At 48.8% G+C, this 17,221-nt stretch overlaps 1 protein-coding gene across 1 annotated transcript; it reads left to right on the top strand.

The window, feature by feature from the left end:
* Positions 1-1,301: 1,301 nt before the first annotated feature.
* On the top strand, positions 1,302-5,063 carry TPPP2 (tubulin polymerization promoting protein family member 2). The gene is made up of 3 exons (XM_056863852.1): positions 1,302-1,477; positions 3,423-3,576; positions 4,881-5,063. The coding sequence occupies exons 1-3, from the start codon at positions 1,308-1,310 to the stop codon at positions 5,061-5,063; spliced, it is 507 nt and encodes a 168-aa protein (XP_056719830.1). The 5' UTR covers positions 1,302-1,307.
* Positions 5,064-17,221: the final 12,158 nt, after the last annotated feature.

Below are 17,221 nucleotides of genomic sequence, written 5' to 3'. Positions count from 1 at the left end.
TGATTGTTAGCCGGTTTGAGACTCCTTAAGGTAGAGAAAACCGGGGTCTAAAAACCAACTCCTCTTCTTCTTCAAGCATGTCAAGCCAAGTACAACTCCCTCTGTTTGCCAGCATACCAGTATCATCACAGGGTGATGTTATATATATTTTTTCAGTACTTTGGTCCAAAATACATTGCCTACTCCTGATCTACAGACTGTGAGAAGGGGGCTGCCCCGAATAATGCCAACACGACCAACTCACACCAGCAACATTTTAACAGCACATCGGCAAATGCAAACGATAGTGACGAATTAAAGACAGTGACTTTCCAGAAATAGGGCCCAGGAAACAGGGAGCTTTTGTGGTAAACAGAGCCCACGGGAGCATCTGCATGTGGTGGTGTGGTGGTGGTTTTGACTGGCTTCCAAAATGTGCAACGGCTTTATCTTACACCTAGGGTTGCCAGCCTCCGTTTGGGAAATACCTGGAGATTTGGGGGGTGGAGCTTCAGAAGAGTGGGGTTTGGGGAGGGGAGGGACTACAATGGGGTATGATGCATAGAGTCCACCTTCCAAAGCAGCCATTTTCTCCAAAGGTTACTGATCTCTGTTGCCTGGAGAGTGTAATAATGGGAGATCTCCAGCCACCACCTGGAGGTTGAAGAAAAGAAGGTACCACGGAGGCTCAAACTACACACAATTATTCTCTATTGTCCTACTATGAATCTAAACCGCCATAGTGCAAACATATACAATATAACAGCGTTTAGTATTTCTGCTCATCCTGTTTTGGAGCATTGAACTATACTACGTCTCGTGGAGACTTCAAACTAAGAATATTGTGGAAATAATCTGCAATGGACAAGCTGATGAAGATATATGAAACGCGTTAATTATCTGGAATTCGCGTCCTTGTCTAGTCTCATTGGATCCCAGCCTTCTGGATCCTAGATGAATATCTTTCCACACAATTTTTGAAAGTCCTATTGGACATTTACTTTGGACATTGTTGTTCCCACCAGCGGTCTTTCTAGCTGGATCACATGTAGTAGTTTATGTTTGTTTGTTATATGTTTCTTTTCTTCAGCATTGCTATTGCAGCGTAGGTTTTTGCTTTGTTATTTACTTACCACCTGGAGGTTGGCAACCCTACTTTCACTGCTTCCAAAGGAGTTCCTTACTTATGGTCCTCATGACCCCACACCCAGGTGCTATTTATTCCCTTGGCCTTTCCCAGGCTAAGGAGGACTCAGCTCTCACTCTCGTCAGAGGGAACCAGAGTTCTTCTTGCTGCCACACCTTTTTTTTTTATAGCTGCAGGAAAGATGTCGGGGCTGGAGACGACTTTCCGTAAATATGCCATGTATGGAGACACAGCCGCCACCGGCAACGACATGACAGGCAAGAACTTCTCCAAGATGTTGAAGGAGTGTGGTGTGATGGACGGGAAGTGTGTGACCAGCACCGACGTGGACATCGTCTTCAACAAAGTCAAGTGAGTGGCATGTAGGGTTGCCAGCTCCAGGTTGGGAAAAACGCTTGGAGATTTTTAGAGCGGAGCCTGAGGAGGGCGGGTTTGGGGGTTTGCACATTCCAAGTGGAACCCACTGAGGTCCTTATGAATGTTGTCCATATCCTCGCATAGGAAGAATATAAAATAAATAACACAATACATGTTGGCTAACAAAGCCCATACGCAAAATGTGACATTGTTATCTTGATCGCACGTTCCAGATCTTGCCTCGCACCCTGCTGGTTCTTACTTACCTATGTTGGCTTATTGAGACCGGACCATCTCTCGACTTGTGAAGCTTCCCGTCCGATTCTCCTGAGATTGTTTCCTTGTTTTTCACTTTGGCTGTGGACTTTGGACTATTGCAGGATTCGGGGTTGCGTTGTCTTTTGTATGGTGTCTTGTGATTACTGTTACTTGGCCATTGTATTACTATTTGTTTATATGTCCTATTGGGTTTGTGTCTGCTGATATATATGTTGTACAGCAGTTTGAAGTATATTTATTAGATGTTATATGAGCCGTGGTGCTGTTGTTTTTCATTGGAGCCACCTGGAGGTTGACAACCCTAGTGGCAAAGGTTGCGGCTGATGAAAGGAACTGCGTGGAAAGGGATGCTAAGTAACCTCTACCCAGATCCTGTGTAACCCAGAGTTATCCTTCTCTATGCTAGGCAACTCACAAACTGATGTTTGCAAGGAAAATGAGCTTAGTTTGTTTGCTCTTTCGGAGGAGTAGGAGTTGGTTTTTATATGCCGATGTTCTCTACCACTTAAGGGAGACTCAAACCGGCTTACAATCACCTTCCCTTCCCCTCCCCACAACAGACTCCCTGTGAGGTAGGTGGGGCTGAGAGAGCCCTAAGAGGGCTGTGACAGGCAGATTGTATATGCATTCATTGTAACATGTGATCAAAGCTATGGACAGGAAGGAAAATGAATCCTCTGTCCACCAACTTAGAGCCCCCTCCAGCTACATTCCAGGATAGGACCTTCAGCCCTAGTCAATTGGGGGGTGGGTGGGCAGGGATATCTGTTTTAGCAGCTGTAGATCTGTGCAGCAAGGGGGGTAGGCCCGGATCTTGCTGACGCTTTACTGATTCCTCATGATATAATAATGAGTCAGCTGATGGTTGGCAACCTGCAAGATTTAAGTCTGACCACCGATGTTCATCGACACCTTCTTTTGACGGTTCAAGCTGGGCAGGCATCTGGTGTCAAGAGCTCAATGCATCAATTGGGATTGAGATGATAGTAATTAAGTTCCTTATGGACTCTAAGAAGCTAATCAAATCCGCTGTCATCTGTTTCATTTGTTCCATCTCAGAAATGAGTTCAAGGCTGACGGGATTGTTTGGTCCAGGGTCACATTTTTTCATTCCTCCCTCTCTTACACATATGTGTCCCCATAAGCAGAAAGCTAACCAAGCAAGCAGAGGGCTGAACTAGACTCTTCCTTTCTGTTTTCTACTTGCAGGAATGTGAGGCAACAGTTAAGAGAGTCAGCGTGGTATAGTGGTTAAGAGCGGTGGTCTGGAGCTGTGGACTCCCATCTGGAGAGCTGGGTTTTGATTCCCCACTCCTCCGCATGAGTGGCGGAGGCTAATCTGGTGAACCGGGTTGGTCTCCCCACTCCTACACATGAAGCCAGCTGGGTGACCTTAAGCTAGTCACAGTCCTCTCAGCCCCATCTACCTCACAGGGGAGGGGAAGGGAAGGCGATTGTAAGCCGGGTTGATTCTTCCCTAAGTGGTAGAGAAAGTCGGCATATAAAAACCAACTCTCCTTCTTCTTAAAAAAGAAAAGAAAAGATACCCCACCATACCTCACCAAGTGAGCATCCATGGCAGAGGGGTGATTCAAACCTGGGTCTTCCAAATCCACGTGTAAGTGAGGCTCAGAGGTTATTCTTTCCTGTCTCTCCTTAGGAGCAAGAGTGCTCGTAACATTACATTTGCAGAGTTCCAGGAAGCCATCAAGGAGCTGAGTGCCAAACGCTTCAAGGGAAAGTCTCCAGAGGAGGCTTTGGAGGCAACGCACCATCTGATGGAGGGCAAGGAGCCGGGCAGCTCGGGAGTGACGGTGAGTGATGGGGAGGGGGTGGGCTCCTCTTGAAAGCAAGACTTAAAAGTGGCTTACAAATTTAAAATAAACAATAATCTATAAATCACTGTACAATACAACGCAGAAGCAGGAGGTGGGGTGGAGCAGTTGGAAGAACTCAGCCCTAGTGGAATAGTCTCCCCTAGCATTCTGCATCACAGTCAGTCCCAGGTAGCAGCTCCGTTTCAGTCGGGGGGTGCGGTAGTAAAGAGCGGCATACTCTGATCTGGAGAACCAGGTTGGTTTCTCCACTCCTCCACATGAGGCCTGCTGGGTGACCTTGGGCTAGTCACAGTTCTCTCCAAACTCTCTCAGCACCCCCTGTCTCACAAGGTGTCTGTTGTGGGGAGAGGAAGGGAAGTAGATGGTAAGCCGGTTTGATTCTCCTTAAAAGGTAGAGAAAGTCGGCATATAAAAACCAACTCTTCTTCTTCAAGCTTGAGCAGTTGGGGGCGGGGGGAGCTGAGCAGCTGGGAAAGATCAGTCCCTGGTGGAATAATCTCCCCCAGGCAAGCAGCAGCACTTACTTATTTTTATTTTTATTTTACAAAAAGCGGAGGCATTTCCAGAACTGTCAGTCTTACTGGGGCACTTTGGGAGAGACAGTTCCTCTGCAGCACTGTTTTTGACCACAATTCTTATGACAATTGATTTGCATTACTCCTAGGTAAAGGGGTTAGATGGGGGTAAAGCTAGACTTGTTTCATTCATATTCATTATTGGTAGGGTTGCCAACCTCCAGGTAATAGCTGGAGATCTCCCGCTATTACAACTGATGTCCAGCCAATAGAGATCAGTTCCCCTGGAGAAAATTGGACTCTATGGCATTGAAGTCCCTCCCCTCCCCAAACCCCACCCTCCTCAGGCTCCACCCCCAAAATCTCCAGGTGTTTCCCAACCTGGGGCTGGCAAGCATATTTATTGGGCTTTTGCCGGGGAGAGGGGGATGTACAGAGCGGACACCCTTAAACACCTCAGTAGTCATAGAATCATAGAGTTGGAAGGGACCACCAGGGTCATCTAGTCCAACCCCCTTCACAATGCAGGAAATTCACAACTACCTCACTAACACGCCTGTCATTTTTGCCTCTGTTTCTGTAAGATGATTGAGTTGCCTCCTTTTCTGTGCTTTATGAGGTAAATTATTTGGCATGGCCTGGGGGACTGCTACTGCTTTCTTGTGCAGTCAAGGAGCCTGTACCCCGACAGCTGTTTTCTCCACATCTGTCTGTCCCATCTCCCTTCCCATCTAACTTGCTGTCCCCCCCCCTTCCATCTTGTAGAAAACTGTTGCAGCCGGCGCGGTGGACAGGCTGACCGACACCAGCAAGTACACCGGCTCTCACAAGGAACGTTTCGACGAAAGTGGGAAAGGCAAGGGGATTGCCGGGCGTGCCGACATGCATGAAAACACCGGCTATGTCGGGAACTACAAGGGGGCCAGCACCTATGACAAGACCCACTAGGTGTGGGGTGGAGTCTTGCAGTGCCTTCTGGGAAGCGTGACTGTGGCTTTTGCCCCTGGAAAGGGAGGCCAATAAACAACGACTGCTCTGGTACACCGCTGGTATGTGTGCGCGCGGTTTGGCACCACGGATAGGGTTGCCATCCTCCAGGTACTAGCTGGAGATCTCCTGCTATTATGACTGATCTCCAGCCGATAGAGATCAGTTCCCCTGGAGAAAATGGCTGCTTTGGCAATTGGACTCTATGGCATTGAAGTCCCTCCCCTCCCCAAACCCTGCCCCCTCAGGCTCCGCCCTCAAAATCTCCCGCCGATGGCAAAGAGGGACCTGGCAGCCCTAACCACAGATGGTTGGCGATATTTGAAAAATCCAAACACTTGAGGTTCCCACCCATTTCTCTAGCACTTGAACTACGATGAAAGGGGAAAAAAACAAGATAAATCAATACTGGCATCCAATTTATTCCTGCAAGCAAAGACATGAAACGGGTGTGTTTAGGACGACATTCTACTCTGCTTGCACATTTTGTTATCTTCTTAGATTTCCGGCCAAAGAAATCCCGAGCCCGATCTGCTCACAAGACCTGTGAGACGTTAAAAGACTAAGGGGGCAAGCTGTTGCTTTGGAAGAAGAAGAAGAGTCGGTTTGTATATGCCAACTTTCTCTGCCACTTAAGGGAGAATCAAACCAACTTACAATCACCTTTCCCTTCCCCTCCCCACAACAGACACCCTGTGAGGTAGGTGGGGCTGAGAGTGCTCTGAGAGAGCCGTGACTAGCCCAAGGTCACCCAGCTGGCTTCGTGTGTAGGAGTGGGGAAACCAACCTGGTTCACCAGATTAGCATCTGCCACTCATGTGGAGGAGTGGGGAATCAAAGCCGGTTCTCCAGATTAGAATCCACCGCTCCAAACCACCACTCTTAACCACTATACCCCTCCTCCTCCTCCTCTTCCTCCTCTTCCTCCTGCTTCTTCTGCTTCTTCTTCTACTTCTTCTGCTTCTTCTTCTTCTTTGCTTCTGCTTCTGCTTTAGAACTAGCACATGCCTGTAGTCACCCTAATGATAAGCTTTGTTGGAAACTGGCTTCACAAAACCTCCTGTGCCCTGACTTAAGCTGATTCCACATGGTGAGGATTCTGTCCTAGCTGCAGTAAATGCAGAGGCACACATTGAAAATGGAGCTTCCAGTGCTCTTTCCTCTATCCACTGCAATTTTCCTTGGCACAGCAGTAGAGGGCCTTTTGGTGGCTAGCGGTATAGTGTTACAGCTTTATAAAATTAGGGAGCTATAATGCTCACTTTTTTAAGCCCTAAAAACAATACACCCTGCAGTGTTAAGGTGGGGAAGATGGAGGCCATGAAGACTGATGAGGGAGGGGAATGGTACCGATATATAAGGTTGCCAGCTCCGGATTGGGGGTGATTTGGGGAGATTTTGGGGGTGGAGCCTGGGGACGGCGGGGTTTGGAGAGGGGTGGGACTTCAGTGCCATAGTCCAATTGCCAAAGTGGCTCTTTTCCCCTGGGAAACTGATCTCTGTTGCCTGGAGATCAGTTGTAATAGCAGATCTCCAGCTACCACCTGGAGGTTGGCAACCCTGCTGATGTGAGAGGGTCTTTGAAAATGCATACCTTCCCTCCAGGCAGCGAGATAACATGCCTGGACTGTGCTCTTCTGGAAAAGTTCATTGCTAAGCAGGTTTGAGAAACATCATACTGAGGATGGGGAGTCAACTGGAACACTATTCAAACATGAGTCTACAATTTGGCTGCCTACAGTTTGGCTGCCAAAGCAGTGATAAGCCTCTATGTAGAAGCAGCTGAACTGAGCTGGACGGGGAAAGGAATTGCCTACGGGCTCAAGCACCCAGTGTTCCTTGCAGTTTCCTCTTCCCTCCCAGCTCCATGGGCCAAACTGTTAAATACAGAGACCTGATAGCGTCTCCCCCTCCAGCGATTCTTCTATAAGGGTGGAAAAAAGCTCCTTTCCTAGCTCATCTAGAGGGTTGCCAGGTCACTCTTCGCCACCGGCGGGAGGTTTTTGGGGTGGAGCCTGAGGAGAGCAGAGTTTGGGGAAGGGAGGGACTTCAACACCATCGAGTCCCATGGCCAAAGCAGCCACTTTTCTCCAGGTGAACTGATCTCTATCAGTTGTAATAGCAGGAGATCTCCAGCCACCACCTGGCAACCCTACTTATTTAGGGTTCCCAGGGCTGCATGGCCTACTGGGGGTGGGGTGGTGGTGTCAAAATGGCCCTCCTATTGCCATTCCACACACCAGCGTGCCAAGTCCAAAGCAACAGCGGGTTGTCACTTTTTGTGTGAATTAGAAGCCCAGGGGATGGCCTGCAGGGGCAGGTGGAAGCCCTAGCAGGTCCCTAGGTGCTGTTTGCACAGGCAGATGCCTCCGGACCTTGTCCTTTATGAGCAAACAGTGAGCAGGACAGCACCCTGACCCATGGATTGCTGCAGCAGCTCAGGGTACAAAAAGAGCCGAGTCTTGTTGAAAAGCAAAGCATTCCTTGTTTCATGACAAGAACTATCTCCTTTGTGTTTGTGTGTTTTCATGATCCAAAGAATGTTTTTTTAACCCATTCTTTCTAAGCTTACAGAATATAACTAGTCCCAAAGCATCACACAATATTTTGAAGTGTATTTTGAAAATATTTTGAAGTGTAAGGATGTGTCACTGGCCACCAAGACTAGATTAATTCATGCCATCGTATTCCCTATTACTATGTATGGGTGTGAAAGCTGGACAGTGAAGAAAGCTGACAGGAAGAAAATAGATTCCTTTGAAATGTGGTGTTGGAGGATTCCATGGACTGCCAAAAAAACCCAAATCAGTGGGTTCTTGATCAAATCAAGCCTGAACTGACCCTAGAAGCTAAAATGACTAAACTGAGGCTATCGTATTTTGGTCACGTCATGAGATGACAAGAGTCACTGGAAAAGACAGTCATGCTAGGAAAAGTTGAGGGCAGCAGGAAAAGAGGAAGACCTAACAAGAGATGGATTGACTCAATAAAGGAAGCCATAGCCTTCAGTTTGCAAGATCTGAGCAAGGCTGTCAAAGATAGGACATTTTGGAGGACTTTCATTCATAGGGTCGCCATGAGTCGGAAGCGACTTGACGGCACTTAACACACACACAAAGCATTACAACCTGGAAACCCTTTTGAATTGCACTTTGCACGTTCCACTTGCGGTGCAGTGCCAGTAATGGTCAGCAGAGAGCAGCAACATCTTCCCAACTTCCATGTGCCTTGGAAATCGCCTCAAAAGCATAATCCAGGATTCACATTTTCCACAGTTGTGGGTGTGTCCGCAAGGAAACGGTTTGTCCCTTGGAACAACTGGGGCAGCCTGTGCCTCATCTCGGTATTTAGGTTAGACCTGCCCTTTCCCCTATCCAGCCAGCATGCTGTAATGGTTAGTGTCAGGCTAGGACCTCGGGACCCAGGATCGAATCCACGCTCTGTTGTCGAAGCTGGCTGAGGGATCTTGGGCCAGTCCTCATTGTCATTAACCTTTATTGGCATGCCAGAGAACAAAAATAGAACAACACTATGCATCCAAAGGACAATACATATAATTCACTTTAACCTACCTCACAGGGTTGTTGTGGGGGGGGGGGAAATGGAGGAAAGGAAAACGATGCTGCACGTCACTTTGGGGGCTCACAGGGTATAAATGCAAGCCACCGCAAGTGGATCCACTTGAATGTGTCAGAATGCCTGAAAGCGGATTGCAGACTGACCACAGAAGGAGAAGAGTTGGCTTTCAGATGCCGATTTTCTCTACCTTTTAAAGGAGAATCAAACCGGCTTGCAATTGCCTTCCTTGCAATCTCGGGGAGGGGCCGGGGCTCAGTGGCAGAGCATCTGCTTGGCACACAGAAGGTCCCAGGTTCAATCCCTGGCTTCTCCAGTTAAGGGGACTAGCAGGTAGGTGATGTGAAAGACCCCTGCCTGAGACCCTAGAGACCCGCAACCGGTCTTGAGTAGACAATCCTGACTTTGATGGTCCGAGGGTCTGATTCAGCATAAGGCAGCTTCGTGTGTTCATGTGTCCCTTCCTCTCTCCACAACAGACTGAGGCTGAGAAAGCTCAAAGAGAACTGGGACTAGCCCAAGGTCACCCAGCTGGCTTCATGCGTAGGAGTGGGGAAACCCATACGGTTGACCAAATTAGCCTCCGCCGCTCATGAGGAGGAGTGGGGAATCGAACCCGGCTCTCCAGGTTAGAGCCCGCCGCTCCTAACCACGCTGGTTACACCATCAAGGGCAAACAAATGGCTGAGTGATAGAGTAGAGGCATTTTCACTTTGGCTGCTGTCTTCTCAACCCAGGCCGAGGGACGTTTACTCAGAAGTACATGCCACTCAGTTTCATGCGGCTTCTTCCTAAATCAGTTCCCCTTGGACCGCTGCCCATTTTTACTCTCTGGCAGAGAAGCTGTAAACGGAAGGGCACTGTTGCTTATGTTTTCAAACTGTTCTGATTCTAGGGTGTTGCTGAGACGTGGAAAGAAGAAAATAACTCGCATCCTTTCACATCCTTCTCATGGCGATAATTCACAGCGGGTAGCCGTGTTAGTCTGTCTGCAGTAGTAGAAAAGGGCAAGAGTCCAGTAGCACCTTAAAGACTAACAAAAATATTTTCTGGCAGGGTATGAGCTTTTGTGAGCCACAGCTCACTTCTTCAGATGGCGAATGTTACATTTTCATAGTTCCTAGGAAGTTCTCGCACCCTTGCTTCGATCTCCGTAAAGAACACGCACACTCAAGTGTCGGTAGTACCAAAATGTCCCGAAGTGGTTAAAAAGCAGATGGTTCATCAATTAAAAAATGTCTTTTAATTGGTTGACAGCTGCGATTTCCACATGACACCCTTTCCCAGTATTTCATATGCACATATGAATGTTTTTAATGGAAGACAGAACTGTAAGAAAAAGTGACCTTTTATTTTCCCTTTGCTGATCTAATACTTTGCTGGCACTGAACGCAGCTACAGTGGGGGAAAAAATGTTATTTTTCTGCCACTTGAAGGAAGCAATTTTAAATCTCCGGTCCTATCCTGACCAGAGTTAAGCCTGCTCGGGCCCGTCAATTTCATTGGGTTTAAGCATGCTTAACTCTGTCCTTGAAGGGGACTCAAATATATTATGAAGAAACCGATTTTGAACACACGAACACATGAAGCTGCCTTATACTGAATCAGACCCTTGGTCCCTGGAGGACAGTATTGTCTACTCAGACAGGCAGCGGCTCTCCAGGGTCTCAGGCAGAGGTCTTTCCCATCACCTACTTGCACTGGTCCCTTTAACTGGAGATGCCGGGGATTGAACCTGAGACCTTCTGCATGCCAAGCAGATGCTCTGCCACTGAGCCACGGCCCCTCCCCATCAAACGGAAAAAAAAAAAGCAGTCTAGCCCCCTTGATTCAGCTTTACTTGTATGTGCTTAATCCTGGGTTAAATGCAACCAGATTTTCGACGAGGGGAAAGAGGAAGGAGGGATCCCTTCTGACTATCCCAAATGACTATGCTAGGGATCATGGGAGCTATGTGGACAGTTTGGGAGACTGACCAAAACGCATTGGCTGGACCCAGCACTCTGAATAGTTGTGCCAGATTACGGCTGCACGACGCACATTTGGATGTGTTTGCCTCATTTATATCCCGCTTCCTCTACTGCATTTTGTCTGCACGACACAACCCGTGAGGCAGATGAGGTGCAGTGTGTGTGACTGGCCCCAGGTTACCCGGCAAGCTTCCATGGCAGAGTCGGGATGCGAACCTGGATCCCCCAGATCCTAGTCTAACCCTCTAACCACTACACCGTGTGCAAGCTGGAACGTGCTTCCAATTACGCATGCAACAGAAAGCAAATGCCATATAGACAGGTGATATGTGCACCAGCAAGCACATTTGACGGTGCATCTGATTTAGATCTGTGGATGCCTGTGGAGCTTCTGCAGGGCATTATTTTCAATTGGGTGCATATCTGGAGTCAAATCCAAATATGTATTGGCAGCCATGGGTCTTTAATGCATAGGCACCTTGACTTACTTTCTCCGCCGGTCCGACTCGGTTTTTCGTTGGAGTTATGCATGAGTTCTCTGTCCCTTAGAGATGACCTCGCTCCCAGCCCACACAATGTCCTGGTCTTCCTGATCCTGTTGTAATGCGACTATTCGATCTCTCCTGAGATCAGCCCAGGTCAAATCGTCTCCATTTCCATGCATAAGCCAAAGCGTGGGTGAGAGGGGCTGGGGGTGTGTGACGTTTCAAAGTAAGCACTACCGCCAATTACAAAACAGCGTTTTCAAGGGGCGGGGACTCAGGTGCTTCAGGATTTGAGCTGGTGATTCTGCAATACTCTGGAAACCCCAGGACTTTTTCCAGGGCAAACAACAACATGCACAGCATTTTTAGGATCCGGAACAGAAAAGTGTGGGACAAAGAGAGCCTCGAACCCCAGGTAAAACTCCCATGCATAAAAGACCATGGCCTGGTGCTGAAGCCCTAGTCCCTTAGCTAAGTCTTGGGGAAACGTTCCTCGTAAGCGCCTCCTCCAACTCCTGTGTCCCAGCGGAGCTCTAGACCCACACAACACAACTTGCATTGCCAGCGTGTGAAATGTACATCCAATTTGAAGTAATGCTGTCGTGCCAGAGCACCGGGATGCGCGCCCACAGGTATCAAGTAGATGCACATTAGGGACGGTGCCCATCCCACTATAATCATCTCTTTGCCATGTTCCTTTCATTTGGATATTCAGACATGCATCTAGATCAGTGGTTCCCAAAGGGGTAGTACCACCCGCTGGGGGGCGGTGAGATTACCTAGGAGGGCACTAAGAGGCAAGAGGGCAGCAGGGGGGCGCTAGAGGTGGGCCCCTTCAACTGTGTTGTTCCCTAATTTACAATAGATCAAGCTCTGGCACCATGCTGGCAAATTTGGTGGAAACCATCAGAATTTCCCCCCAGACTTTGAAGAGCTGGGACCACTGGATCAAGTTCATCAGTTTTTTGGAATAAATTTCAGCTAAAAAGTTTTAATTTGATTTTGCACAGATGTGCAATTAATTGTTACTGTTTTGAAATTTTATGGTTCTCCCGTGCGTCATGCAAACCCCTATTTTGAAGAACGCTTTTTATAGGCTAGGGGGGCGCTGGGGTCGAGTTTGCGGAACCAAAGGGGCGGTGGCCCGAAAAGTGTGGGAACCACTGATCTCGATCCTGGTGCAACCGATCCCATGTAACTGCGCGCAGCTGGATGGCCGCATACGCGGCATGTGAGCTGCTGAGGATCGTCGCTCTGCAGCTTCACTAAGAAGCACCAAGACCCCCGCGGCATCAGGATGACTTCAGCCCGAGAGGATGTTGCCGCCGAGTTCCAGTTTCAGCTCTTCACATGGCTGCTTTTCAAAACAACCAGGCTTTCCAGCTTCTTTTTGCCAATGCGGAGACAGGACCCGAATTCCGTTCAGAGCGAAAACATTGGCTGCCGTCACGTGGACCCAGGCTGGGATGCGGGCCCAGGCCTTTGTGGAGACAGGTCGGAAAACTTCTCCATTCCACCAAGCTGGATACGCCTTTTGTTCCCGAGTTGAACAATAAGGGGCTTTGACCCTTCTTTTCAAAGGGGGGGAGGGAGGGAGAAGGGGGAAATTGGCAGCGTTCAGCGGCCTTTGGGGATTCAAAAGCTGCTTATTGGCCCAGGATGGCAAAGGGAGAGGGGAGGAAAAAAAAAAAGATTTACACTTTTTGGCTCTTGCTAAAAGGTCAGCCCTGCTGGAAGGAAGACGAGGACGGAAAACGCATCGGCTGGGGGAATTCTGTGGAAGAGAGTTTCAAAGAGCCCTTCCGTGGGTTCAACTCAAGCACCTTTAATGCAGAACAGTAATTTCTTAATGCACTTAAGGGGCAATTCACAGAATATGGAGGAGGTTCTGAATGATACCAAGTCAGCCGAGGGGAGGGAGCGGGGATCTTATTTTGAAACACAGGAAATTAACATGCAGAAGGGAGAGCCTGCCACTGCAACCCCATGCAGTTATTCTGATGTCGACGTGACAAACTCCACCTTGTCGGAGTAGGTCTTCTTTCTGCTGCCCTAGTTTGCAACATGGCAAAGAGCCCCGTGGCGCAGAGTGGTAAACTGAACTACTGCAGTCAAAAGCTCTGCTCACGTCCTGAGAGTTCGATCCCGACGGAAGTCGGTTTCAGGTAGCCAGCTCAGGGTGGACTCAGCCTTCCATCCTTCTGAGGTCAGTAAAATGAATACCCAGCTTGCTGGGGGTAAAGCGTAGACGACAAGGGAAGGCAATGGCAAACCACCCCGTCAACATAATCTGCCTAGTAAACGTTGAGCACCCAGGTTGCTGGGGGTAAAGTGTAGATGACAGGGGAAGGCAATGACAAACCACCCCGTAAACAAAGTCTGCCTAGTAAACGGCGTGATGTGATGTCACCCCATGGGTCAGTAATGACCTGGTGCTTGCATAAAGGTGCTTTACCTTTAGTTTGCAACGCAGAGGAGGCGACTGACCTGCCCAGCTGAAGCGGCACCGTTAAGAATTTCGTCGTCCCACTTTCCTGCCTCGTTCTGCACACCACGCAAATCCAAAGGATGAGTCCGACCTGATTTGTTGAAGCAGGATCAAGGAGTCTACATTTCTACTCTTGGGAGGCAGGCTTGTTAACCAAGTGGAGATTCTATATCTCCATTCCTGCTTGTGAGCACGGGAGGAAGCTGGACGTCTTGGATGGAATGGCTTTAGAGAAACTGGTTCTGAATGAAAGGATGTGCATTTTTCTCAGCAGTCCATATGGTAGAGTGGTTAGCGTGATTGGGACCAGGAAGAGCCGGGTTCAAAGCCCCAATAAGCCATAAAACCTGCCAGGGAAACCTTAGGTCTCTCAAGCTGACCCTACTTTCTATAGTTGTTGTCAAGATAAAATGGAAGAAGAAGAGTTGGTTTTTATATGCCGACTTTCTCTACCACTTAAGGAAGAATCAAACCGGCTTACAATCACCTTCCTTTTCAAGCCCCACAACAGACACCCTGTGAGGTAGGTGGGGCTGGGAGAGCTCTAAGAGAACTGTGACTAGCCCAAGGTCACCCAGCTGGCTTCATGTGTAGGGGGGGGGAAACCAACCTGGTTCACCAGATTAGCGTCCACCACTCGCGTGGAGGAGTGGGGAATCAAACCCGGTACTCCAGATTAGAGTCCGCCCCTCCAAACCACCGCTCTTAACCACTACACAACACTGGCTCAATCTTCTTCCCTTCCAGATTCCCTTCCCTTCACCAGATCAGAGTCCGCCGCTCATGTGGAGGAGTGGGAAATCAAACCCAGTCCCCCAGATTAGAGTCCACCACTCTTAACCACTACACCAGAAGGAGAGAGTTATGTATGCCACCCTGAGCTATTTCAAGGTTACCTGGGATAGACATGCTTTCTTGGGAAAGTCAGTAGGGGCAGATGTGATGTCTCAGAATGTGAGCCACATTAGGGAAGACTTGCATTCTACTCTGGCATCCACCAATTCACCACCAAATCATCCATAATCCAGGGCTACCTTTCTACTTTACAAGGCTGATGTGAGAATTACTCAACCAGTGTATGGGGAACATTCCATAGCAGGGGTCCCCAACATGGTGCCTGTGGGTGCCATGGTGCCCGCCATCCCCTTTTCTTGTGCCCGCAAAGTGTTTTTAGGAAGTCGGGTGGGGCCAGGTAGGGCTTTTGCCCAGCAGGGCTTCCGATTGGCTGTGCAGATTTTTAAAAAAATGTTGCTTTGGCGGCAGCTGCCAGAAAATAATGAGGATCTGCACTGTGCTACTGAAGTTAAGCTGTGGCAATCATAAGAACACAAGAAAAGCCCTGCTGGACCAGACCAAGGTCCAACAGGTCCAGCAGTCTGTTCACACAGTGGCCAACCAGGGGCCTCTAGGATGCCTCCAAATCATTTTGTGGCTGGCTCCACCTCCTGCGGCCGCCATTTTGTCGCTGCGCCCACCGTGCCGTGTCAGAATTCCAAATGTGCCCACCGTTTCAAAAATGTTGAGGAACCCTGTTCTGTAGGATTATGTAAGTGCCGAGTATTATAGACCTTGCTTGTAATAATAATATTGATTGTTACAGCCAAAAGCCAGCACAAACACCTTGCTGGTAAAAGCTGACCAATGAAAGGTGATGGACTTCTTGAAGGTGATCACCGATTGCCCCACCCAGGACAACCATTCTTATAGTCAGATCTTAAAACCGCCGTCCTCAGCGAACGTCCCCGACTGCACTGGAACCTACTTCTGGGGTCTGCTAGATGCATAGACTGCATTCCCCCCCCCCCGAACCATGAGAAAAGAAGCAAAAACTCATTCCTCTAGAGACTTTATTGTTAGAGTCGGGATTCACCATCGACTGCTCTGGGGGAAAAAAAACAGAGCTCACACATTCTCAAATACAACAGGATCCCATTACATGCGAGAGCTAAAAATTCCAGCTGGAACCCATTTCAAACAATGCCCCTTTACCATAGGCCGCTGAGCCATTAACCCCCAGCGCCTATTCAGGTTTAAGGAATAGGTAAGATGACTTTCTAATTGGACCATCTAATTGGACCATCCATCGCCTTCTAGGGTGGGAGCATTCCAGCTTTTGGGTTACACAGAACTCTTTTCCTCTGCAGTTCGACGAAGCGCTCTGTGTCTCTCAAACGTTTACATACTGATTGCTCTCACTGCAGCTGATCCAAAGAATTCCCCCCCCCTTATTTTGAGAGAGCAACGTGGCAAAAAAAAAATTGCTATCTATACATTTAAAGGTGTGCGTGTGGTTTTTTTTTTTTTTTTTTGCTTTTTAAAATACAGCTGATAATGTCAAAGAACTGGTTGGTGGAATCCCTTTACGTAATAAGCTGACCCAACGTTCACCCTCCACGGCACCACAAGAGCCCTGCTCAAAGCTAGCAGCCGGAACCCACTACAGTCAGCACGTTTTTGACAAGAAATTCACAGCTGATCGCAGTTTCTTCCACCCATCTCCTTACACGAAGCCAAAACTACTGTAGCCCGTCGCCATCTGCACCCGGCACCGTCGCGCCGGCTCAGCCTGGCTCAAACGTCTCCCACCCCGGCATTCCCCCCCCCCGAAACGTCCTCTGAGGAACGATCCCACCCTCCCCCAGAGAAATCTCCTCCCCCCGATTCAGCTTCACCCAGCCACCCAAAAAGCCCCTAACCACCAAAAAAATCGCTCGCTGTCTTAGCGGAAACCGTACATGCACACCACAAAGCGGCTACCATCTACAAAGGATTACTTTTAAGGGGAGGGGAAGGGAGGGCAGGAAAGAGAACAGGTAAGAAATGCAGCCTTTGTGCGGGGAAGAGGGCTGGGATTTAGGGATATAAAACAAAAAGCACGTTTGTGTGCATGAGGTGGTAAGGGCTATAAAAGAGGGGGAAAGAGGGGAGGATCGTTGGCTCTTCCGAAGCCAGAGAGCAGGGAATGAAATTGTCTTAAGCCCCATAAAGGAATCAGAACCAACCAGGCCAGGCGGGGATGGAAGAATGTCTCCAGAGCCCCTCCAGTTTTGGGAACGCTATTCTGGCCCAACAGCAGCCATACCAGTCCTTATCGGGGCTCGAGCCTTTCTCTAGTGGAAATGCGAGTCGTGCCTCTCTACACTCTGGAGGGGGAGGGAGAAAGTGAGCGAGGCAAACGGATCCCCATCCTTACGACATCCCCATCCTGACGACCCCAAGAACGTTTATCGCTCAGAACTCAGGCGGAGGGATGACGGCTAGTTACGGTTTAGACAGAAGAAGAAGAAGGGGGAGAAAAAAATATATCAAAGAATCCAGACCTCCCTCATTAAGGGAACTATGTGCAAAGAGATGGAGAACAAAGAAAGAATAAGAGTTAAGTGCTCAGAGTTAAATCATTTAGAAAGCTGATAGTATTCCATCCGTATCTCCTTAGGTGTTCAGGGTCACTAAGGAAACCAGGGACGGGGGCTGGAACTAGTTTGAGGTTACGGGAGAGAAGAGAGTAGGGTTTGGGGGAAGGCAGGGCTGAAGAGAGAGGTGTGTATGTGTTGGCTGAGAAGAAAGGGTAAGGGGGGGAGTTAAGGTTTGCTTTAAAAA

Source organism: Euleptes europaea, chromosome 18 (genome assembly GCF_029931775.1).
Source record: "Euleptes europaea isolate rEulEur1 chromosome 18, rEulEur1.hap1, whole genome shotgun sequence".
Lineage (NCBI taxonomy): Eukaryota > Metazoa > Chordata > Lepidosauria > Squamata > Sphaerodactylidae > Euleptes > Euleptes europaea.
The sequence above is the reverse complement of the archived record's forward strand: the minus strand, read 5'-3'. Positions and strand labels throughout refer to the sequence as shown.